The 27,174-nt window shown below is 34.3% G+C and overlaps 2 protein-coding genes and 1 pseudogene across 2 annotated transcripts; all 3 read left to right on the top strand.

Annotated features, from left to right (window-relative positions):
* The first annotated feature begins 1,893 nt into the window (after positions 1-1,893).
* On the top strand, positions 1,894-4,469 carry LOC133335979 (golgin subfamily A member 6-like protein 22). The gene is made up of 2 exons (XM_061544272.1): positions 1,894-2,159; positions 2,457-4,469. Exons 1-2 carry the CDS (start codon positions 1,914-1,916, stop codon positions 4,467-4,469), a joined length of 2,259 nt encoding a protein of 752 aa, XP_061400256.1. The 5' UTR covers positions 1,894-1,913.
* Positions 4,470-20,781: 16,312 nt separating this feature from the next.
* Positions 20,782-22,595, top strand: LOC133335978 (odorant receptor Or2-like). The gene is made up of 7 exons (XM_061544271.1): positions 20,782-21,078; positions 21,163-21,301; positions 21,564-21,831; positions 21,901-22,000; positions 22,084-22,185; positions 22,306-22,413; positions 22,470-22,595. The coding sequence occupies exons 1-7, from the start codon at positions 20,782-20,784 to the stop codon at positions 22,593-22,595; spliced, it is 1,140 nt and encodes a 379-aa protein (XP_061400255.1).
* Positions 22,596-25,149: 2,554 nt separating this feature from the next.
* Positions 25,150-25,854, top strand: LOC133335977 (uncharacterized; annotated as a pseudogene).
* Positions 25,855-27,174: the final 1,320 nt, after the last annotated feature.

Here is a 27,174-nt window from a genome sequence, read left to right as displayed (position 1 = left end):
TGTCCGTCTGTCTGATTAAATATCGATACAGCTCGCAATATTGAACTCAGAGCTACTACACGTACATTGCTACTATTCCTACGTATATTCGATATTTTGAAACATTCGGCAAATCTGTCAACCTAATTTTCTGCAATTTGGTATTTTGGTGACTTTGGGTAAGTTTTTCAACCGAGGTGGCTTCAATTTTATATTTTGAATTCTCATTGGACGGAAAATCTGACTACCAAGAATTATTTATATTCAGGGTAGCCCCCAGAGAGCAGGCGCGTTTTTTAACGAATTGACTATAATGTGATACTTTTGATTCTAATGGGGTGTCAAACCACATTAGGCTGTCTTAACTTCACTACGTTGTGCTAAATTTTGTGTCAATTGACCTAACGTTGACCCTTTGGTGTACAATTTACTAAAAATCGGACGGAAATATATATGGAATCTAAATCTGAACCGATTTCACATTACTTATTTCAGTACGCTATGCCCAATTTCGTGCAAATCGAAAGAAATGTTGGGACTTTGGCGCACCATTTATAGTAAATCGGACAAAAAAAAAAATATATATATGGAAGCTATATAAATCTGAACCGATTTTCCCAATTTCAAGAGGGTATGTCCTTGGACAAAATTTCATCAAAATACAAGAAAGCATGGACAGACGGACATGCGTAAATCGACTTAAAATGTGCCTATCTCGTTTCCTTTTGCCTATTACAAACATATGCACAAAGACATAATATCCTGTACCACGTGTGGTAAAGAGTATAAAAAGGTAGACCTCTTTTGTTCTCGTATAAACGTATTTCATATGGGGGATATTCTGCCAAAAATTGTTGGTTTATATACTACAAAGTATGGAATTCTAAGACGATTTAGCCATTTTCCTCCGCCTGCAATTTTCGGCATTTTCTACCAGAAGTAATTAAAATTAATCCTTCGTTACCTCTAAATAACAGTATTTTGAGGATTTATTACATATGATCCCCCGTACCATGCGTTATCAATATTGGTCCACGTTTTGGAGTTTTGAGGTGTTAGAAAAAGTCCCCATTAAAACTAGCTGAAATTTATATTTCAACCAAGATTTTTCTACATTATTTTATGACACGAAGTGTGGAATTTGTGATTAAGTGATCCCTAGCTATTAAGTTTTTCCCACTGAATAAACCTATTTTTATATTCGAAATCCGTTACATGATATAATCACAAAATAATATTCGAACACCTCGTATGTTATTTTTAGATCAATATATCACCAAAGCCATTTATCCTTCAGACTTATTTTGTGATGACATTGGTAGAACACTGCAGAGAACAATGACCGGATAGCATGCAACATATTTTGAACTGTCAAGTGAAACGACTGTTGCAAGTCTCCTCCTCCTCCTCCTTATAGGGAATACTTACATAAGCCAGCAAACTAAAGATGATCTAAAAAAAGAAAACAGTTAACAGTTAAATGGCAAAACGATATGGCTATTTATGGATGTCGTCTTGTCCTGAATGACCAGTTTTGCCTTAAATTCGTACGTACTTTAGTTGAGGGGGACAACACACACCTGCATACACTTTAGGTGACTTTTCAATTGATAACGGCAGCCAGAGATCAAGGTCGATCATTTAGAATCTGGTTGGCTGTAATGAGAAGGGTTCTGCTTCGCCCTTTGTTACTGTTACTTGCAACTGGTATAACGGATGATTGAGAGGATTTCCTGCAAAGGATGCCACTATAAATAGTGTGAATCGTCGATGGGCTAATCACAGTTTTCGTTGGAACTTCTTACGAGGCATCAGTCAACCAATCGAGCGGACATTTGGATGAACGACGCAGTAGTTTAGAAGTTCTTCTTCGTGAAAATTAACAAAATAAAATAATCGGAGTTTCACATAAATTCATCGGCATCATCATCAACATGAGATTGTTTCTCTTAAGTCTATTGGCCGTGGGCAGTGTCCACTCAATGGCTGTTGGTTACCCTTACAAGTCGGCATTGGTGGGTTATGTTCCGGCTCGTGGCGAATTTCCCGTGCAAAGTTCTGTAGTACAGGGCTATGTACGTTATGTGGACAGCCATGGCGTTGAACGCTTAGTGCCCTACAGTTATCCTGAACCCCTTTACGGTGTCAGACAAATCAGCTATGTTGGTGGTGTTCCAGCCGTAAGTAATCCCATTCTTCAGGTGTATGTCCCCGATAAGTCTCGTCAGTTAGATAAAATACGCGAAGCACACTTTCACGTTTACTCGCTGCAACAGTACCAGGCACTGAAGCGTGAAATTGATGCTTTGCAAGCTGAAGGCTCAGAACCGCCAACCGATTTGTTGGACAAGTTTCAGCCTTTGGAAAAAATTGCATTGACCTCGGACTTTAGTTTAATAGCTTCACTGCCCGATGTGAAGCAAATCTATGACGAACATTTGAAACTATTTAATGATGCTCATATCAAAAATTTACAGGCCGAAGTGGTGCACAAGCCCGTTGGAGATGTGAAGACTTATGGCGTCCATCAAGCACCTTTGACGGTGCCAGTGCATGTTTCAGAGACTCCCGAACAGAGCCATGCTCGTGAAGAACATTTGCGTATTTACAATGAACAGATCAAACATTGGCAGGAACTGCAAGAACAACATGGCCGTCTAGTGTCGGAGGCGGTGCCCAAGGTGCACCATGAGCATGCCGCTGAGCAATCCGTCAAACAGGTGTCTAGTCATGAAGATGGTTTAAAAGAAATTGAGCGAGCCACTCAGGAGCATTTGCGTTTGTGGAATGAAGCCAAATTGAGAGCAGAGGAGGCAAGCAAACGCGACAAGTACTTCGAAAGCAAATCCCACGAATCGGTAGAAAAAAGTCATGATCATGTTCAGCGTTCGGGTCATGAGGTCAATGAAGTTGTAGACAAAGTACACAGCACCCAGGTTAACTCAGATCATGTCGCCAAATCTGCCGATCACGCCGAAGTGTTACAACCCAAATACACTAACGTCGAGGTACCACAATCTGTTTCCCAAAAACAACATGGCGTTGCTGATACACCCGAAGTTGTTAAAGCTCGCGAAGAACATTTACGTCTGGTTGAAGAAGCCAAGGCAAAGGTTGCAAGCGTAGAACAAAATGCCGATCATGAGCATTATGTCCAGGTTCCACAGGTGAAATCTGTTGTCCATGATGTTCATCCTGCTGTTACTGCCGATACTCCTGAAGTAGTTAAGGCACGTGAAGAACATCTACGTTTGGTACAGGAGGTACAGGCAAAGGTTCAATCCGCTGAACAACTGGGACGTACAGTGACTTATAGCATCGCTGAACATGCCCCCCAAGAAGTCAATGTCCATCCTCAGATTGAAGATACCCCCGAAGTGGTGAAAGCCCGCGAGGAACATTTGCGCTTAGTAAACGAGGCAAAACTGAAAGCCCAAGCAGTGGAACACCAACAAACCGATTCTGTCCACTCCGCACATCCCGAAGTAGTTCACCCCGAAGAAACACCCGAGGTCAGTCAAGCACGTGAACAACATTTGCGCATTTTCAACGAAGTTAAAGCCCACGTTGAGAAAGAACAGAAATCGAGAAGTGAACTTGGCCTTGAGACGCCAGAACAAATCCTTCCAAAAGAAGAAGACAAAATTCTCGAATTGGAACGTTTGCGTGAGGCGGAACGCTTGAAAGAGGAACAAAAACAATTGGAATTGGAACGTATGCGTGAGGCGGAACGTTTGGCCGAAGAACAACGACAAATGGAAGCGGAATTGTTGCGTTTGAAACAGGAGGAAGAAGAACGTTTGGCAATGGATTTGTTGGAACAGCAACGTCAGCATAAGGCCGAACAGGAGCAACTGAAACAATCGCTTATTGCTGAGGAATACAAGTCAGTTTCCACACCCGATACCCTTGTGGCTGTAGTGACGGAAAAGAAAGAAAACTACAATGAATATCCCCAGCTCAAAAGTGTTGTAGTTGACAGCCAAGTACAGCAATCCGTGCAACCCGTTCAGCCCCAGGTACTAGTGCAGACTGTTGTACCACAATACGGTGATAATCCATTCCTGAAGAATCTTGTAGTTGATCCAAATGACAAGCCACTTCTTCAAGTCCAACAGCCACTCCAAGTTCAAAATCCATTCCTGAAGAATCTTGTAGTTGATGCTCAAGCCAATCAGTTCGTTCAAGTACAACAGCCAGCACAGGTTCAACCCCAAGTAGAAACGGTTGTAGTGCAAACAGCTGAACCCGTTGCCCGCTACATTCAATCATCTCAACAATCTTTGGGTACCAAACATCAACACGTCAAAGACGATTCCATAAAAATCCCCTCTGCCGATCACGCCAGTTATCAACCGGCCGATACAGCCACCGCTCTTATTCATTGGGAAAAGGCACGACAGGAACATTTTCGTGCCCATGAACAGGCATTGGAACAATTGCGTTTGGCCAGAGAACAGACTTCACCACTAAAGGATTGTAACCACTGATTGTAAAGAAACGACCCCGCACCACCACCCACTACTACTTCATAAAGCATAAGTTTACTGATTTTTATAAAATATATATTTTCATTAATCTCGAAAATACGAAGGAGGTATTTTTTGTTAAATTTTACGAAACTTTTTAAATTTTAGATATTTAAATATAAGTCAATCAATATATAGGACAGAGAGAGAGAGAGAGAGAGAAGAGAGAATGAAATACGAACGAACTACGAAGAAAAATTGTAATGAATACTCATATGATATAAATGCATATTAGTTTCAAAAACTACAAAAAATTATAATTCATATTTGTTTTATTTTTGATTGCGATTGGTGGATAGATCAAGGTATGCGGGTGTATGCGTGGGAAATTCGAAAACAAAGAAGAGTTGCCGAATGATAACAACGCGAACTTTCACACTTCGGCCCTTACCAGAGTTTTGTGGGCGGCAAAAACATCGACTCAGCCATGCAGGCTTCACTTGGCATCTCCTGACTTCTTTTTATTTCCGCAGAAGATACCATTGAGGCATACGAAAACCATTTTTGGATATGCCTTAATCAGAGCGGGAAAAAGTGGACTTTTATTTCAACTTTAACTTTTTTGACTTCCATTTAAATAAATATTATATATGTAGACACATTTTTTCAAATCTTACATTGACCCGCAAACATAACATATTATCTCAAATATTCCCTTTCTCTTTTTCAACTGATATTCTAAAGACAGAACTAAAATAATTTTATTACAGAAATATTTCATGAAATTTGCATCATTCATTTTTGGCTGATATGGGGGTTGCGCGATTTCATTGTCGCCACTGGCAGTGCCTGGCAGACGTTAAGACTTATCGCAAATTTCCACATACATATGTAATTAGTTAAAAAAGTAGATTTGATATTCAGCGCCAGGGTCCTTCAATCTGCATGTCTGATTGACAAAGTGTCAATCAACTTGTTGATCATTCGCCATTTTTTTTGGCAGGGCATTTTAATAACACCACTGTGTCACGGGGGGATGTCAGGCAAAATGTTGAATATATGTCAAATGGAATGGATGTCACATTTGCATACCACTCGACAACATGGAAGTATTGATAAAATCGACTAGAAAATTTGCCAAAGATGAGACCATGAAATAAATGGTGCGATTCAGGGTCACGTGATCACGGAACATTGATCTATCGCTTCATGCTGATAATATGTTGACATGTTAATGTACATAAGTGAAAATATGTGTTGATTATATGTACATACCTATTGTGGTATATTGAAGTGGTTTGCTGTTTTAGTTTAATTTTCAAAGATTTTAGTTAAAAAAAATTTAATTTTTTTTATGAAAGCAAGAGAATATATTTTTGGAAAATGTATTAATTGTTGAAAAAATGTGTACGCTGAAGAATAATTTGAAAATAATAAAACATTTTAGATGGTATCCATTCAGACGTTCATCAATAGGCCACAAATATATATAGTGGTACTGGTAAAATATGGTTTTCAGATGAAAAATTGGCTTTAAGTTAAATCACCTCCAAAAATACAAATTTTGACAGTACGACGATTAAGGAATACAATATGAAAACAGAGAAGTATAGTCAAGCGGTGCCGACCATATGATACTCTACACAACTTCAGTGGCCCCAGTCCGACTACGCTGTTCTGATTTGATTACTTCAACTTTCTGGTTGGTAAAATTTGCAATGTTTACATTCTCTTCTGTGGTAATGATAACCGTTTAAAAGTTTTGCCTTTACTTGCTGTGTGTGAACCACCCTAATATATAATTGGATAACATTTAAAGATGCAAAATAATTTATAAAATTTGTCAACCTTGTATTTCAACAGAACATAAATATGTAAAATAGCACACGTTCTCCAATTCCAACAACAAGTCACTCATCAGTCTCGATTCAAGACTCTCGAATATTTCAAGTTGAATGTCAATATTGTGGAATGCATAAACTTTATGTAGGTCACGAGGAAGTGTATCGCTGATTAAATGAATTATTTCAAAATATTCTCGAATTTTTTACTCCCCATTATATTGTATGATTTGTAACTTCTCGAAATAATAATTGTAGACTCTAGGTAGGAACTTCAATATACCGAATATTAAAAAAAAAATATTGATAAATTCTGGAAATGATTAGAAAATTTGGTTAAAATCTATAAAATACCAATAATAGGGCGGCACATTTCTATCGGGGATATGTCGAAACATCTCTCCAATAATTCGTATTGCTAAATTACCGCAACTTTAGTGGAAAATTCGAAGAAAACCTTCAACATTTCGGGAATGGATGCTATGTCAATACAGGAGCCTATTTTAACCAGTAAGGGTACATGCAAAGATATGCTAATATATACAATATCCTGCAGATAGAACAGATATATCATCATTATAGGTCCTTCGAAATGGAATCGGGCGAAAATAAAAGTGTGATCTTCATAGATATTTGAACCTATTAAAACACCATTCTGAAATATGGTGTCAACGGGGGGAGACTTGGATTCTTTGGTGTATAAAACCGATCAACCGTGAAGCATTTACAAAAAATCAGACGAAAATTTATATAGGAAATATATCTAAATCTAAACCGATTTTTGCAACTTTAATTTCCAAATTTCGTGTAAACCGGAAAAAGATAGGCTCTTCGGTACACCATTTAATCTCAACCGATTTCAATAAACTTCGCATAACTCTGCAAAATGTTGTCTCAATCGGAAAAATATAGGGAGTTTGGTGCACCATTTACCGATTTGAACAAAACTTCACAGACATCAAACTTGACTCAATTAAGTACAAAATTGCAAAATCCTGTCTTAATCGAACAAATTTTGGGAGTATGATGCACCATTTACATAAAATCGGACCCTGTACCACAGTTTGGTGAAGTGTATAAACATTCAGTGGGAACATCTGGTTAATAAATAAAAATTACGAAAATGGGGCGGGACATTTATGTGAGCGCTTTATATGAACATAGAATAATATAGACAATATTCTGCAAACACGTATTTTGCCTTCCAATGTCCCGGTACCGTTATACGAGAGCTACACCAAAACGAAAACTGATATTGATAATTTTTGATAGTTAAATTGACAGCCCATAATAATCTGAAGAATTAAATAAAAGCTAATTGGGTTGAAAACAGTGTCAAAACCCCCAAAAGTACGGAATAATTGGGGTGCCATTATGTGGGGTCTACCCGGTATCTTAGTCCAATATTGCGAAGAAGAAAGGAAATGATCATCTAAAATATAAAATAACAGCCAATTTGGTTGAAACACGTGCCAAAACTCCCCGTAATATCGATATTTGGGATGTAGTGTTATATGAACCAATATTGATCATTTGTTGGAGGATGATTTACTATCCCGTGAGAACCCTAAATATTAAATTAAAGATGAATAGATTGGAAAACGTGTAAAAAAGGAAAATTTGGGGGCTAACCCGAAACATGAGAATTTATAATATCAAATTAGAACCAATTCATCTATAAACGTGATCAAAAACATTAAAATAAATAATGTGGGGTATACGGCTCTTTGGGGACCATCCTAAAAAGTGGGTCAATTTTGAAAGGTTTTTGTAGGAAGAATTTCTACCTGGAGAAAAATTTCTTGTCTGTTAGGTCGGACCCTAAACAATCCTCCTAACCTAGCCTCCACTATCCTGGTTCTTGTTAGGTGACCAATTTCTACGGAGAAAATTATCCATGATCTCCGAAATTTTGCATTTCGTTTTTACAAATTTAATTATCAACACAATACAAATTATACAGACGCTACTGAAAACTATTATTAAATAATATATATTCTGCACAACAACTTGCAGCGTATTGCAGACATATCATCATTGTCAAGCATACATATATAGAAAATTTACCTCCATTCAAGAAATTATTTATTTTGTTTTCTTGCTTATTTTAGAATTTGGCTCTTTAATTCAATTTTAAATATAAACGCTGAACAATGAATGACTCAGCATAGAGGGATAGTCCAAATAGCAGGTCTCTCAATTGTTTCCCTAATGAATCACCCGATACGATTATTGGGGAAGACGTTTATATACACACATTCTGGACTGGGGTGAGGGGATACTTTCACTAGACTGTCGTCTACGGGACAGACATGCTGATAATTCATTTTGTTTAACACGACACAAATCGGTCTGTTGATACGATTTTGAAATTGTTGTGCGAGAGTAGGGCGTTATTGTAGGCAGTCAGTCATTGTTGATAAGCTGGTGGCTATATGGGGGGTGTGACCACAAGTGGATGGATAGATAGCTGGCGGGCTGTCTTACTGGCGATACAATTCGTACAAATTAGCACAAAAATGTATGATGAAATATTTTATTAAATATGGGATAGGAAAAAAATAAACGATGCAGATAATAAGAATATGGCATGGAATAGTTTGTGTGGAATAAGAATAGGTGGGAAAGCTAAATTTTAATTGATTGGGATAGGTAGTTTCTGAAATAAAATTAACTCGTTTCAAAATCAGTTAATACCTTTCTCTATATATGTCTTAATATGAAGGCATAGGCTCGATTTTAGATTTGTTCAAATGAGGTGCTCTTTCATAGCATAGCCACCTTTGAAATTATTTTATCATCATTGGAAAGTTTCAACAGAATTGTCTAAAAAATTTGGGATGTCGAGTATACTCATGTTCTGAAATGTCCCCTATAAATCGTTACCTTTCGATTTTTAATTATTTTGGTCAAATTGACGATATGGTTTTATGTTTCGATATTTTTTCATTGGACTAACGCCTATATAAAGTGGGATGGGACCCAACAACATCTTTCAGAATGTTCCAATTAAGGTTCATGATTTTTACATCACTCCCACATAAAGGCCCGCTTAATTATTTTTTATACCCTTCACCACACTGTGGTACAGGGTATTATGTCTTTGTGGATATGTTTGTAACAGGCAAAAGGAAACGAGATAGACACATGGTTCCTTTTGAGAAAATGCAAAGAATCACTTTCTGAGTAGATTTATGCATGTCCGTCCGTCCGTTTGTAGATGTTAAATTGTAAACAATGTACAGGTCGCATTTATGATCCGATTTGTATGAAATTTAGCAAAAGTCACTTATTTGGCCCAAGGACGAACCCTATTGATATTGGGAAAAATCGGTTCAGATTCAGATATAGCTCCCATATATAGATTCGTCCGATTTAAGGTAAATGGTGCACTAAAGTCCCTATATAACATTCTATTTGCATGAAATTTGGCATAAGTTTCGTGAAAATAGGTTCAGATTTAGATATAGCTCCCATATATAGTTTTGTCCGATTTTATGAAAATGGTGCACCAAAGTCCCTATATACCATTTGATTTGAAATTTGGCACAGCGTACTGAATTAAGTCTGGAATGATGTGTGCTAAGTTTCGTGAAAATCGGTCCAGATTTAGATATAGCTCCCATATATATTTTCGTCCGATTTAATGTAAATTGTGCACTAAATTGGTTCAGATTTACATATAGCTCCTATATATACTTTCGTCCGATTTTAAGTAAATGTTGTACTAAAGACCCATAGCTAGTCCGATTGGCAAAACGTACTGAAATTAATATAAATTAATATGGGGTAAGTTTCCCTGAAATCGGTTCTGATTTAGATATAGCATAGCTTCCATATATAATTTTGACCTACTCATGTTGATTGTAAACCAACTAATCAATGGGTGCCTGATTGATATTACATTTTAAACAATGAAGCATACCAAATAGCGTTTGTCGGCCCCGTCCGACTTTTGAACTTTCCTTACTGGGTTTTAATTGTCTACTTGCAGACAATGTCACAGCCACAATATGAAGTACCCGATCATTTTTTAGGAAAAGTTTAATACACACCAATGGTGCAGGGTATAAAACGTTTAGCTAAGTCGGTTTATTTAATTCTTCACAAATGTACTGCCACTTTTTTAAAAATTGGAAAATCAAAGTCATGGCGTAAAACATAGAAAAATTTCAGTGACTCGATGATGAAACCAAAAATTTTAACAACATACAGAAAAAATAAAAATGATAAAAATTAGTACATAGCTTATTTTTTTGTTGCTATTGACTTATAGGACCTCTACCGATTTGTGGTATATTGAAAATGGTAAAATTTCCCCGCTTGTTTATTTTAAATTTACGCACTGAAAGCGAGTTGAAGCAGATCGCTTTAATACTTATGGAGGCATATTTTGGTGGCATACTTATTTTATGATAATATGATACGCATGATTATGAAGAGCTATCATAATACAAACATATATTCGACATAATATGCCAACATTCAGCAAATGTTTGACGGTCATAAAATTTGTACGCTTATTAATAAAGCAAGTTGGAATTGTTATGGAATTTTTAGCACATTTTTATCTTTATTTTTATCATTTCTTGTTTATATTATTACAATTAAGATGGTTTATTTTAGGCGCATAACAACAACACACTATTTCCAAAAGCTATTTGCTTTCATAAAAATTTTAGGTTTGTTTATTTTTATTTTTTTGAAACAAGAATCCCAAACCGTCAGTTCGCATTGGTTTTTTACAGCTCAATATATTTTTCTAATTGCAGTGAAATTTAACATTGCTCTTTTAAAGGGTGAACCTTATTGAAACTTATGCAATTTGGTGTAAATAAAGCTCCTTGATAAACGCCAACTTTTACAAAACGGGACAAATTGGTTAGGTTTAGAAGAAGTTGAAGGTTTATCTGCATAAACATGGTCTTTGGCGTATCCCAATAAAAATTCTAATGGTGTCAAATTTCATGATCTTGGTGATAACTCTGCAACGAAAAATTACGCGGTCATAAAGTCTCTTGCAACAAAACCATCTTCGCTCGAGTTGTGTGGCATGTGGTACCGTCTTGTTGAAATCAAATATTCTTCAATTGCATTAAAAAAAAAATCGGTTATTACATGACCACAGCGTTCCGAATTGATAGTGACATTCGCTTCAGGTAAGGTCCAGTAAATTTTCAATTACTTGAGGATTTTCAGAAGCCCAAATACGACAATTTTGTTTATTTACATACCCACCGAGTGTGAAAAAGTCGGTTATTCGATAAGTCGAAAGTAGATTTACTTATCCCTAATACTAATACAAAGTGATGTTCGTATAAAATGAATATCTAGCAGGGAGTGCAAAAATTCGCTCGCGAATAAATTAAAATACATTCTTTTCGTTTTGTGCTCATTTTACGAATGCATTTATGGCGATAAATTCTTTAAACGAGCATTCGCCAAAGAATGTTCGCACACACATAACAAACGAGAGAAATTCTTTCTGACATCCTCTCACAAATGAAAACAAACATTCCCGAATTCTCGCGAATGCTCAAAACATCATCAACAATAACAACAATCGTTCGTGCACTCAATAGTTGTTGTTTTTCCTTTGACTAAGAAGTCGACTTTCTGATCTTTCAATTTTGTCAAACCTGTTCAAAATCGATTTTCGACTTTTACCAACTAAAGCAAAATCGACTAAAAATTTAATTTTTTATAAGAATTGTTGCCAAGAGATGAAAAAAAGTTCTTGAATGTGTAATTTTAGGATAATTTCGACTTTGTGATAATAAACCAAGAATTTATGAAGAGAATCGAAAGTCGATCTTGAAAAGTCGACTTTGCGATTTTGTCAAAGGTCAAAAGTCGACTTCGCAACCTGATACCTAGTCGAGTGCAAAATCGACTTTTAGACTTTTGGATTTTTGTCTTTTCAATTTTTGATTTTGTCAATTATGTTCAAAATAGGTTTTCGATTTTATCGACTAATGCTAAATCGACTAAAAATTTTATATAAAAGTGGACTGTGATTTCCCCAGAGATCAAAAGTCGATTTCGACTTTTAGACTTTTCAATACATAAAGTCGATTGGATTAGATCGAATTCCTGTCCCATATTTTTGAAACCACGAAATGAACAACCCTTTAGCACTATTTGGTTCTTTTGGTTAACCCACCTTTACATACCAAAAATGATACCCATACCAAAAATTTAGATTTCAACCCATAGCCTTTGTACTAAATTTAGTACACCAGCCTACCAGTAACGGTAATAATGTTCTATTACAAAATTTGAATACACTTAGTGCAAAATTCCTAAACCATTTTTATACCACATGCCTATGTACCATTTCTCATTCCGAATTTCTAGTTTTTGGCTTTAGTACCAAAATGTACGAAATTGAACATTTATAGAACAAATCTGCGAAACTCATATCTCAACTGAAATCCTGTTTTTGTGCCATACAATACTAAAATATCAACTGTTCTCATTAAATGAGTCGCTTAGTGCAAATAGATTAACCCCATTCTTTCCAAAAAATTAAATATTAAAGTATCCACGTTATTGGCATAGTCAAAACATTTTAGACTTAAAATAAGTTTTTGGAATAATAAACATTATCTCCAATACGCATTCTACATTATATACTTGAATTCATATTATATTATCACACCAAATTTAAAAACAACAACATCATCGGGTTTCCTTTTATGGAGTTTATCGATGTGTGCACTGAGCATGTAACATTTGTTTGTAAACAAGTGGGATAGTGTGTATGTAAACAAATATCAGCTGACAGTGATTTGAAATGATCTCAAAGCCGGTGTAAATAACATTAATTTATTTTCAGGATTTCGTAAATCCACATCATATAAAGTGTGTATGTAAATGCGCTATACGTTTAGTGAAATTATACTAGATTTAAAACGGTACGTACACTTCAGCACCATTTAAAACAATTGCATGCCAAATTTTACGATTTTTCCTCTTTTTGCATACAGTACCAATTGTACTCAATTCCTTTACCCAATACCAATCGCTCTTAATTAAGTAACATAACCTCCAACTATCTATAAACTACCAAATTTTGATCCGCTTACCAAATATAAAGAACTCTATTCGTTCACCTAAAAGCAGTGAGATAAAGTGTTGTACAATTTAATACTATTGGTACATTTTTAGTACACATTTCCAAAGCAAAGTGACTCTGCACATTTGGTACAATTTTTAGTACTCATCGTATGCTTTTGTACTATTGCAATTTCTAAAAAAATATGTTTCTACACTGCCATTATAACAGCTGTCTATATACAAAAATCGCGCCTTGTCTAGCTCTTCCGGATCGTTCTATACCAATTTTAAGTACGATGTTGCAAAAACTTTTTGTGTGGCATTTCGTTTATTGCGGACGAGACGAATGATAAATATGGATATCTTATTTTTTCGACCGTCAAATACAATGGTACATTTCCTACCATTCTGGTAAAAACTTTACAAACATTTTTTTATACAGTCAACGCTCGGTATAACGAATACTTATTTTACCGAATTCGGGATATATAAAATGTGCAAATTAGTCGACTATATACACTGACTACCGCATATAATAAACAATTTTCGCTGTAACAAATGGACTTGACAATACAACATTCGTTATACCGGGCGTTGTCTGCATTGGTCATAGATAAAGCTGGACCCTAAATCTTAATGTCTCCGAATGTCTCAATTTATGAACAAATCCCAAGTTTAGCGATACTTAAAATATTAAATTAAAGTTGTTTGGACTGTCTAAATAATGAAATTAATTGCCGATCTGTATAAACAATTCTATGCAATTTAACTTTGCCTAAATTAGTATTAGTAAAAATTCAGAAATTATCAAATCGGCACGTTTCTTCTATTTATATTTCAGCTATTGAATAATATATTTCTCAAGGTAATTTTGGCAAATGAAATATTCGCAAAATTTTCTTGGAAAAACTAAACATAACAAACCATATCAATCACCACCTCAGCTCGCACTCGAACGCCATACACTATCATTTGTTGGGATCTATCTGGAAGTGTGAAAGCTAAACAATTTCTTTATTGTGCAACATTGGCCCGCATCGAAGTGGCTGCTTAGAAACAAAGACTCGCGAATATTTTGACATTAGAATATTTGTAGTTCAGCAACGTTGCCAAGTGGAAATTAATAACCATGTTGAGAAGAATACCGTTAGACAGGTAACCTGTTACAGATAACGAACGAACAAACGAATGAATGAATGGTAATGGCCAATGGTAACGAGTTTTCCATGCGATGTTCACCTTCAAAGGTACACACGTACAAACCACACGTATGCCACAGTCATAGGCATTCAATTAACATATATGTGAAGTGATAGTGAAACGACAAGTGTTGAAAACTTTCCGTTTGTAGTAGAGGACGACATGTCCATGCCCTATAACTAAAAAAAGTTAATAGTTAAGGTTCACAAATGACATTATTAAGGCGTGTTCAAAATGTGTAATGGGAGTCAATAGACCTAAAGCCAAAGCATGATCAAATTCCAAGTCATAAGTTGACATTTTACTTATATAATCAGATTTATCAGAAATAATTTTTCTAATTTTTAGTAGACCCATCTAAAAAAGTTATATTCTTTCTTTTGAGGTATGGTATACTAATACTAATAAAATAGGAGATTTTAGTTTACTACCTGCTGTAGAGTACAACGAATTAATCAACTATGAATAACAAATCATAATTGGCGTAGAACCGATATGAACGCATAGAGTATATAAATCCGTACTGTTTTATTTTCTTTTGTTGTTGTTGCTCTTATCTCAAGACTATTAAGATATTCATACGTAACGCAGTTAGTTAACCCAATCAGTCAGCACCAATCTAAAATAAACGAAAGCAATTTAAACAAAAAAAAAATCGCGCAGTTGTTACGCATTTCTTTGGGGCAGAACGGGCATTGGGAATCTTGTGACGACACACATGATTTGTAGATATCGCAGACATACTTTTTTTTTGTTTCTTGTGTCTTTTGTGAATATATTTAGCCCACATGTTTTAGATACTCTACAATTGGCAATGCTGGAATCTGAATGGAAGTAAGGACGTTTAATACTTAAAATAGTTAGTTCTGTGAAATATATTTAAAAAAACTCGAACGAACTTAACACGGTTCTTATGAAATCGGAATAAATTAAAAAAAATGACACTCTTCATCCTAGACAAAATTCGGCAGCAGCACTATGGGTCAGGAATACAATTTTTTTTTGGTAAAAAGTCCATTTCGTAATATATTTGAGATCTGGGGAATTTGAGCTTTACACCAAATCTAACATTGACATAAGTCAAAATATTTACACGAAATTACGGCCAATTAAACAGAAGTGAGTATAATGGTAATCAAAATTATCAGCAATTTGATGATCATAATAAAAAATTTCGCATATAAAAAAATGTGAGTTTCATTACCTAGTGTCAGATGATATTGTAATGATTTTAGCAGCAATCGACTCCATGATGTGTTCTCGCCATTTGGATTCATTATATTTGATTTTCGAATAAAAGCGTGTTGGTGCGCACCCATTGCTCTAATTTTGGCTAAAAATATAATATCTGACCTATAGTAAGCAGGTGCAAAATGTGTAATTATAACGTGATACAACTTGACACATTTCTAACAACAGGACATACACTGAAGTCAGTCAAGACCTGTTCTGCGCTCTAAAAACGGAATAAAAATTGACAATTTGAGGTTAGTCTTCATATACTTCTAGAAATTCTGTGTTCTTTATGAAGAAGATCAGAATAAAATTTTATATCGATTTAGCCTATTCCGTCTGTTCAAATCAATATAGAGAAATATTTAAGATAGAGGTTTGAAACTTTGCACATACATTGCTATTACTCCTAGGATATTTAGTATTGAAAATGGGATATTTCGGTCCACTTTTAGTGTAGCCCTCACATACTTTCGGCATTTTGAACTTTTAGACACGTTTTCAACTGAATTTATTTTAATTTAATATGAGAAATTTATCATTGAATAGAAAATATTCCTACCAAAAACTGTTGGTAGTATATTGGTAGGATAGCCGACACTTGGGCACGTGGGCAAATTGGATGTAATTTCATATTTTGGATTCCCATTGAGTAGAAAATTGTCACAAGTTTCCGGGTACCCCCAATTATTTGGTATTTTAGTGACTTTGAATACGTTTTTCAACTGAATTGGATCTAATTTGATTTTTCAGATTCTCATGGGGTTCAAATCCCAATTCTGTTTACGTAGTTCCCATATAACGGTACCGAACCTTTTCCTATATTTTAAAGGCTTTAGCCTCATTTTCCGATCGAAGTGGCAGTTATTTTGTATAAATTGTTATTGAAGGCTGGCATATATACACGCATGATCATAATAATAGGAACACTTTAGTGAAATAAATGCGTTCCTATGATATATAGTGGTAAAAAATAAGTCAAATTTTATTTATTGTGATCACATCAATACCAAAAAAAAATAACATTTAACATAATTATTAAGTAAACAAGAATTATTCAGGAACATAATTAGAATAAGGCAATCAAAATAATACATAATACAATACAGGTACATTTCAATAATACGTTAATATTTCACTTATATAACGTGTTCTGTCTTAAACTTGTTTGAACATTTAAAATGGGCTAGTAGCTAGTATAACAGCCTCTATTTTGAACTACATACTTTGTTCATCCGGTTGGGCATACTGGAGATAAGATTCTTGCTTGTTTCTGGTGTAATTTGGTTTTCTCCCATAAATCATTTTTATTTCTGAAAACTTCTCTTGATATTTTTTTAAGTTCACCCCATAGATTTTCTATTGGATTTAAGTCGAGAGATTGGCTGGGCCAGCTTAAAAGATTAACATTATTCTCTCTAAACCAATTTTTGACCAATGCTGATGTATGCTTTGGGTCATTATCTTGTTTAAAAATCAAAAACAATGACATTTCTTCGCTTGCATATGGAAAAATAACGTCTTGAAAAATATCTCTGTATGGGGAAGCACCCCATTCCATGAGAAGCATCCCCAAGCCGTAATATTTCCGCCATCATGTTTCAAAGTTTTTTTTTTAGTGAATCGAACGTGAAATTATTTACGTTTAGGACGTCTGTTATAGAAATTTTGGGAGTAATAGACAATTTATTATTTTAAAACTTGGTGTACCTATTATTATGATCATTATTATGAAATTATGCAATATACATATGTGTATTCAATGTATATTATATGTAGCACTGGATTCCGAATATCGAACTGGTTTTGTATATTCCAGTACTGGGTTTTCTTTAGCTGTTTGTCATCGGGTCGTTGTAATTTGCCTTAATACCACACTCTCATCTAGATGTGATTTGTCACATTAGAAAAATAAAAGATTATATCCTTTCATGGAAGGGATATCCAGACATGATATATAATATATTAGGTGTTCGAGACTTGGAGGCATAATCAAAAAAGTGTTTTTCAAAAAAATCTGTAAATTGAATACAGTAATGAATCATGCATATGATCGGGGGAACCAAATACAAAAATAGAATGAAAATATAATTTGTTTTCATTACAGTCAACTGATCCCATTTATGGTCCAAGCTTACAACGTCTATATTACAAAATTAGAATATTATATAATAATATGATATTTAACAATAATATATAGTTCCCGTTATAAATATATATTTGTCCCGTTATCTATTTGCAATTTCAGCTCCAATCGATCGTCTAGTCCCCATTACAAATATTCTTTTTTGTACGCCCTCTTTTATAATATTTAAGACGTAAGCAGGCAACTGCTGTCATCATCATCATCATCGTCATCAGTCATTCAATATTGACGCAACAAATCTGTTTCGTGATTTTGGAATAAAATTTTAACATTTTCAAATTAATGTATGTGGGTCTATTCTAGAATAGCTTTGCTATTTTAATCTCAATGTGGCTGTTAATATATTTTTTTCTTGTATCAGCAAATGTGCTGACCTACCTCACGTTTTTCAAGTAGCAAAACCACAAGTTATTCAATTCTACCCAGCAGACTTTGCCGGTTAGCGAGCGTTGTTTTGATGATAACAATGTTGCTGTTGTTTTCTTTTTTTCACTCGAAACATTTTTTCAAGTGTTAATGGTTGGACTATCATAAATTTTGATGAATTGATTTTGATTACAGCGAAAAGTGTTTCCACATAAAATGTATTTTGGGGTGAATAATTGTTTCCATCGTCTAAATTTACTTTTGTGATGAATTATTTCCTTGATTTGTTATTAATCGGTTTGGAATTTTATTGATGGATTAATTGCAAGTAAATAATTGGTAATCATTAGAAAGTCATTGCAATGATATTTCAAAATTGTATTTAGAAATATTTCAAAAAAAGGTTTTCTTGTCTGAAAATGTTTGCTGGGCACGCATTTGGAGGTTAAATGACAACTGCGTGGTGTGATTATCATTTGCATTGTTGTTGCTGTTGTTGTCTAGTGAAAGTTTCTATTTCATTCTGGACAATTGGTATTTCATAATTTCCAACGTGTTTGGAATTTATTGAGAAAAGAAAAATAAGTACAGTTGAAGATTGAAAAGAAAAAAATCCAAAACAAATAAAAATCTGAGAATAAGTTCTCATAAATACAATACCAGCAACATCAGACTGTCACTATATATAATCGTTCTATAATGACTATAAGTTTTTTTTTAACTGCAATAAACGTGCCACATTTATTACTAACGAATATGGATTGTCATTGAGATAAAAAAATTTTGATTGGATATTTTATTCGTGATTGTTTCAGTGTCAGAAATGCCGAGTAAGTTAAATAAACCAATAATACCATTATTTTGTATAAAAAATAAGCGAAAGTAAAAAATTGCATAGTTGCTACGCCAAAACCTGGCCCAAATTAATTTATTCATTACGAACCTGAAATTTTAAATTAATAATTTTTTGTATGAATATTTTTCTTAGCAAAAGTGAATCCACACTAAAATCTTTTCCTGGTTTATAGAATTTTTCTAAGAAGCATGATTAGGGATTTAGTGATGTGGGTCTGTTTAAATCGCAATAAAGATTGCAATATTTAAAATGGAGACGTCCCGTAATTTAGTATTCCGAACTCTTGAAGGTATATATTTTGACGAGGTCCTGTTATAGAGCTTCCACCATGTATTTGGTATTAAGACACTCCTGATTGTATCATGGTTTTCATGATGGTGGTCTTTGGTATCCAAGCGGGCAATTATTTGTCATTATATCGGGACAAGGAGTGATTTCGTCAAGCAAATTGGTAAGTTGAGCGGAGTAGATATTTGCTCCTCGATCGAACGTCTTAAACATTTGATGGGTGCTCTCCATCTATCACAACATAATCAATTTGATTTCTCGTTGTTTGATCGGGAGAAATCCAGGTGGCCTTGTGTATATCAAGATGCTTGAATCTGGTGCTGCTAAATACCATGTTTTTTGTTGCCGCGAAGTCAATCAACCGCATTCCGTTGTCGTATGTTTCTTCGTGTAGGCTGAATTTTGTTGTTGGGCTGTTCATCTATGTCTTCCGTTGTAGCATGGGCCCAAATAAGACTGATCGCTTTTATATGGATTATAGCAATTCGCTCATCTACTGGAATGAATCTCGAGACGGGGTCTTTTATTCTCCTGTTAACCATAAATCCAAATTCATGTCTTGTTTCATGGCAGATATAATACAGTGGGTAATCATCTGATTTACTTACGCCTGTCCTTTTTCGTCGCATTTTCTGCAATAATATCGGTTTTGTACCTCTTGAAAACTGCGCCTGTTCTGTTCAACATGCGTTTCCATATTAAGTGGGGTTTTCCGAGAGTGGGCAACTAACCCTACGCCTAAACCCGCTTTTTTATAGTTCATATGGGTGAACTCGCGGCACATATCTGCTCACTATTTCCACAATTGAGATGAAAGAGGGACAAAGATAAGCCGTGTTAAAGCAAATCAGAGCCGTTGCTTGATATCGAAGACTTCAGATAAACAAATTTTAGTGTACCACTAAAAATTTAACGTCCTTTGTTGTTTCTTCCATGAACAACTTTCGTTGGATGTGGCTCGTCTTCGAAGATTCACACGTTTCACTGTGACGATGTTAAAAAGCGCTGCGATCGCCTTTAAAAAAAAATGTAGCTATTGTGAAATTGTACGGTGCTGTAGCATAATAAATATGCGGATACTTAGCACCATGTTACTGCCAATACTTAGTTACAAATACAATGCAATCACTGCAAATTAAGTCGTTTTAAATATGCAAAAATCTTATGATAATTTTACAATTATCCTTAAATGGGATTTAAATTGCCTTTTTTTTGCAAATCCATACCAACAACAATAACCCCTTATAACAAACGTATATTGCAATCAATCGTCATTTATATTCAGTATTTCCCAATATACATATCATCATTGAACACAATTTTAAAATACTCAATCGCATCGCAATGTATTACAATCATCCACTGTTTAGTTTCAATATAAAAATGTGGAAATTATTGGGTTTCATCGAATTTGAAAGAATCGATCGGGCTATCGTAATACTCATCTTTCCATGTTTCATTAATACTTGCCAATTTATGAATATCGCTTACAATTTGCATGATATGAGCGTTATTGCCATTGGTCTATTTATGACGGCTATTTTGTTTAATGCTTTGGTGCGGATACTGACCGTAATGAAAAATCAATCGAAATTTATAGAATTTTTTGAAATGATTGAAAATTGGTATCACGAAATCGAGGTAATAAAAGAGAGAGAGAGATGTGTGTGTGATATGGAGTTTTATAAACTAAATTGTTTTTGTTTATTTTTAAAATGTTGTTAGATGGGATCGGATGCGGGAGCATGGAATTTATTAAAGCATGTACCACGACGTACACGTTTGATTTCTATTGTAAGCTTTTCATTTGCCGCTGGTGCAGCTGGGGCTTCAGCAATGATTCCACTATTTTTGGAGGAGCGATGTAAGTATATTACTTTTGAGCTTGTTCGTAGAAGAGATGGTTGTGTCCTTGTTCGTGTAGCGCCAGGACTTATTTTGGAGGAGATTTTACGACTTCTTTAAAGAAGACCCTTAGAGTTTCATTATAGAATATCATTAGATCTAATTTATAGAAAAATTGTATGTGTTATTTATAGAAGGTTTGTTGTCTTTTTATACCAAATCATTATGTTCGATGTATAGAAAATCTTTACTTGATTTCATTTTTATTCTTATAAAATCAGGTTTGCCCTACGATATATACGTACCAAAGTGCGATCACCTTAAGAGCCCTGTCTACGAAATACTCTACTTTATGGAGAGTTGCATCTCGATGCCCTTCTGTTTGCTGACCTATGTTCCGTTTACAAATCTATTCATTACATGGCTTACATTCGGCATACGTTTACTGCAGATTTTGCGTCACAAATTGGAATCGTTGCCCCATGAAAATGACGAGGAAATGTTGAAACAGTTAAAGGAATTAATACGATTTCATCATCGGATAATGGAGTATGTTGTAAATGATAAAAATAATTTTTTTTTGTTTTTTAATTCTATTCTGTTGTAATATTTTCCCAGTTTTGGCAAAACACTGGAAAGTTTGGTCTCATTTGTGTGTCTTGTCGAATTGGTATTATTCACGTTAATGTTGTGTGTTCTTTTGGCCAGTTTCCTATTGGTAAATGCAATAATGAGTCACACATCGATGAATCATCTATCAGTCACAAAGTGGTCGTTTTAATGCGTTTTCATATTTTGCAGATGGACAACGTAATGTTGAAAATGGCAATATGCATTTATATTTTTTGCATTCTCTATGCACTTTTCATTCCCTATTGGCATGCCAATGAGTTTTCGTGGGAGGTAAGTGAAACTATTTGTAAAGGTATTTGTATCCGAACATGTTGGCCTATACATGTTTGAAAAGATAACCCAAAGATGTCACAAAATTGTTTTATTGTTCTGTCGTTAATTTGATTTTAGAGCACAAAAATTGCCGATGCTGCTTACAACATTAACTGGACTAGATCGAACACCAAGATACGAAAATGTATTGCCATATTAATGTTGCGTAGTCAGACTCCTATAAAGGTAAATTATTATAGAATGGTATGCCCATATTAATTTGTACTGATATCTGGTTTTAGATAAAAGCTGGTGGAATATTTCCGATGACTCTCGAAGCATTTCAAGCCCTATTGAATACGACATATACCTATTTTACCATGTTCAAGGGAATGATGGGGAAGGAACATCCAATGCTCAATAAGTAGTAGTAGTGGCCAGGTTTATACACATACCAGTTTATTTTTTGTAGTAAATGTTTAGTTGCACTGTTATTAGATACAAAAGTGAAATATGTATTAATTAATAAATAGAGGGATAACATTGATTTAAGTTGGATCATCACATATTTGACTTAATTCGTGTGACAATTTTTGACCCTACTACTTAGGAAAACTATCTTACTGACTTTGTTTTAAAGTTGGTATAAAAAGCGTCCGCGTAATTATCTTCCCAGCGGCAGAAAAATCATTCAAATGGAACAGATGTTATTATGGATCAACGTCGTTGCATATGTATGTAAACCCTATGATACAATTTTTTCCTCTCTTTCCACCACTCAAAGGGATTTATTTTACGGTCAATGTACTCTTCGTTGAGATATTTGTTTTATTCTCTTATAGTCGCGGCCGTATTGTTTAGATGTCTTGCTGAAGTCGTCGTCGAATAATTTCCAAAAATCCAGTTCAGATATATCAGGTGATTTTACCCTGACTTGAAAGTTTTATGCTGTATATCCTATCCCTTAAATGTTTTACTTCATTTTCATAATTCATGTTGTTTTTACATGATTTTCGTTTGAAGCGTGAATCAAGCATATCACTCTTAGCATAAAATTATTTTCTTCATATTCCCCAAACCGTCCTTCAAACAATGCAACAATGCTGATATTTTTGTTATCAGTGGAGCACCTATCAGCAATAGTCTTTTACAAAATATTTGAAAAGTAAAAATGCCTTAAGGATAGGTAAAATTTCCTCGATTGTATCCGGTTCTGTGTCGGTAGGCTTTTTCCACGCATTTGGGTTCTTGTGGTAGAACGTAACAACTCAGCGCACTGTGACCAATATATATAATTTATATTTGTTAGGGTATTTTCAACAATTAAATTTAAGGCAGAAACGGCGGAGCGAAATCAACTAGGTGACCGAAAGATCCGGACCTAGTTCCGATCGTTCATGGTTCGTAATAGTTCCTTTGAACTAGTTCGGTCAGGAACGACACAACTTTAGTCCTGTTCCAATTCAGAAAATACTGTTTCAATTGTGTGTTTTGTACAGTAGAGATCGGATATAAGAAACTCAAAAATAGCTCGGTGTTTTTACTATTATTTCTTATTTGCGATTTTTTCTTATATGAAATGTGGTTGTATCCGATATCTACTGTTTTTTCCATTCAATACCACCACAGTGCTCTATATGCGCATTTTGCGACACGTTATGTATCCATGACAAATTATGTCCCTACAGCTTCTTTTAAAAAATTATTTTAATTACCTAAATATTCCACACCAAATTTGTTAATAATTAGTTATTTTTTATAAGAATACATCTCAGTGTTATGGATTGCTAATTAATATAAATAAATTTTAATAATTTAATTACGACGCTTTATGGAAAGACATCAACATCATACGTCAAACTCATTCCTTATTAGGAAAATTCCTTTGATCGCAAAAAATACGCAACAAATACAAAAGAAGCAAAACAAATACTTACCGGCTCATCAGACGAGCATTGCCACCACCGCTGCTGCTGCTGCATAATGTCCGCCTCCACCTGTTGTTCTTGCCATACTGACAACCGATTTGTACACGTTGGAGTAATTGACGCAACATTGTACCGTAGACGCGCGTAAAATCTGCAACAACAAAAAATGTGGAAATGGTCTTGAGCACTCATGCCCATATAAGTCATAACTACGTAAACAGCGTCGTAATATTTGCAATGTCTTGTCGTCGTTGTTATTGTTGTTTCCGTCTCACGTTTGGTCTTGGTGTCTGTATTCATGAATGAATGCATGAATTTTTGGGAATATTCAAGTAATCACATTACTAATCCGTCTTCAAACTGGTATTCCTGGGAGATAATCAGCGGGATGGCGATTATATCATATTGTATATTTAAAAACAATTGCATTGATGACATTATGACAATGTTAGTATGTCAGAATTACAAAACAATAAATAAAACGGTACGATTTTTTTTTGGGATGCATAAATAAAAAAAGAATGTTTTAAATAAAATTGGGAGTATTAAAAATATAATCCAAAATTAAAATGGCATTTTACTGCTGTTATCGCCAATTAAAGAAAGTCAAATGAAGTTTGACGAACTCCACTCGTATTCTGATCAACATTCACCACTCACGAAAGGTACGTACATTTTAGATCAAGAGCCGAACATATGCACATATGCATATTTAAGTATGCGTTACAATATTTAAGTATGGAGCAGCAACTTTTTTTGTAAAATTAAAAGTCGTTTTTAACAATATAATCTTGTAAAAAACTTTGTAAATATTAGTTCTAATACTCGAGGTGTGTATTTTTTACTATATACAAATACACTTTGCTATTTTTTGTATTTCGTGTATTTTACGATTTTTTTTTTTTTTTTTTTTGAAATTTTGGAGTGATTTTCATTTTTTGTGGAAGGAATATGAAAATGTAAAAAAGTGTTACGGGAACTATTTATATGTGATTGTTCGTAGAAAATGCTAGCTTTATGTCATGATAAATGCAGACGCCAATGAATTATCCATATGTTTGCAGAAATACTCAGATTGAAAAATTCCGAAATATTAGAGTTTTGGTTAAGAAATAACAGGAATGTTTCGAATTACATGGATAGAAAGATTTCATACGAAATTGATTCTGAATTAATATCTATTTAAACGACAATGGGATGGACAATGCAGAAATGAGAAAGGAATTAGAAAATATAATAAGGATTTTTGTTGCATCGAAAAAGGTTAATGCTATCGGTCGACCAAAAACTACATATGTTGATAGCGGCAAGAGAAATAAATGGAGATCAGCTCTCACAATTTGTTGCTATATCAACAAGTTGCTATATCAACAAACCGGTCATCCAAAATTAGAAAAGTTATTAATACTAGTCATAAAGAAGGTACATCAATATTACCTGATGAAGCAGAGTAACTAAAAAACATAATATTAGTATTTATCAGACTTATGATAAAGTTTATAAGACCAAATTGAAATGTAGACCCGATGAAATCAGTGCGAATGAAAGCTCTGTCGAAATATCGATGCAACATTTATTAGAACACACAGCTAGAAGAATTTTTGCATATCAAGATGAAGTATTGTCTACAATAGATTTTAAACACTCGATCCTAGATTTGAGCTGCGGGTTTGATGGTTCTACCGGTCGCAGCTTGCTTAAACAAAAAATGTGGGAAATGCTTCAGAAAGTTTCGACCAGTCCCTTTTTGTCACATTAGTTATTCCAATAAAAATAATTTCATAATATTTGTGTTAACCGTACACCCCAGTCAGTAAGCTTTTGTTTTAAAGGCTTAAAAGTAAAGTTTGTTAAAAAAACACACCATAGCAGAAAAAAATAATCAGATTAAGAAATTGGAACCTCTACAATACATACCAGAGTGAAATTGAATTAAAGTCTAATATAATTTATATATGACATTAAGATAGGGAAACATATTAAATGTGTTGACTGAAACGAAAAATACACAGCAATGCCCTATCTGTCATGCTGGACCAAAGCAATTTCGACCAATAAGAAACATTGATTCTCCACATTTTGAATTAAAATATGAGATAAGTCCTTTGCATGCGTGGATTCGTAGTTTCGAGTTTGTTTTAAAAATTTCATGCAAGCTGGTTTTGAAAAAAGGTGAATTCGCGGAGCAGAAGAGAAAATTGTGAAATATTTCTCCAAAACTACGAATGGTACTCCATGACTGTCACAAGACACACAATTTAAGACCATTCTTTAGAAATAATTGGAGTCTCAGTATTATCCGTAACAGTCAGTGAGAGATTGTCGACACATGCCCTAAAAGTATAATTTGGAGTCTATATGCTGTAGGCTTCCATATTTAATAATATACATCATAACAAATTATACCCAAATAACGAAGAGATTCTACCTCTAGCAATAAGAATTATTACTTTATATAGGTATTCTTTTAAAATTCTGCAAACAAACAGTTTTGTGTATAAACAATGTAATGACCTGTCTTACCTTTGCCAAATGTTTGGGGGTGAAGGTCATTGGTCAATAAATGTTTTAAAAATATAAAAATTCAATACAATGTTTTACATAATTTTTTCAATCATAAATTTTCCAAAAACACTTGTAGTTCTTTTTAAGTGAAAAAATATCTAATAAAACAAACCATTTCTCATTTATTGATAAGACCTTGAATTTCTCAGAAATTAGTGTGGCCAATTGTGTTAGTAAGGCATGCGAATGAAAGCATGTTTGCTCAAGTCTTTTTGGCCAAAATGTAAATCCCCCCATCCGGAATATATACAATTCGATCGTAAAATAATGAATGAATGAACGAGTGAACCAACAACAACAATAGGTAAAAATTGCGGGTTTATTGTTGTTGTTCTTATTGTTTTCTGATAAACAATGTTTATATTTTGTTTGTTTTTGCTAATGGAATGAAATGGCATTTCCTAGAAGTTGAATATTTTTATTGGGTCCGATTATATTTAGAACAACCACAACAACAACAATACGAATGAGAAATCAGTTTGTGCACCCACATTTAGTACAATTCCTTGCCATA

The sequence above is a fragment of the Musca vetustissima genome, unplaced genomic scaffold (assembly GCF_032173495.1).
Source record: "Musca vetustissima isolate MV318-11 ecotype Yass unplaced genomic scaffold, APGP_CSIRO_Mvet_v1 utg115153, whole genome shotgun sequence".
NCBI lineage: Eukaryota > Metazoa > Arthropoda > Insecta > Diptera > Muscidae > Musca > Musca vetustissima.
The sequence above is the reverse complement of the archived record's forward strand: the minus strand, read 5'-3'. Positions and strand labels throughout refer to the sequence as shown.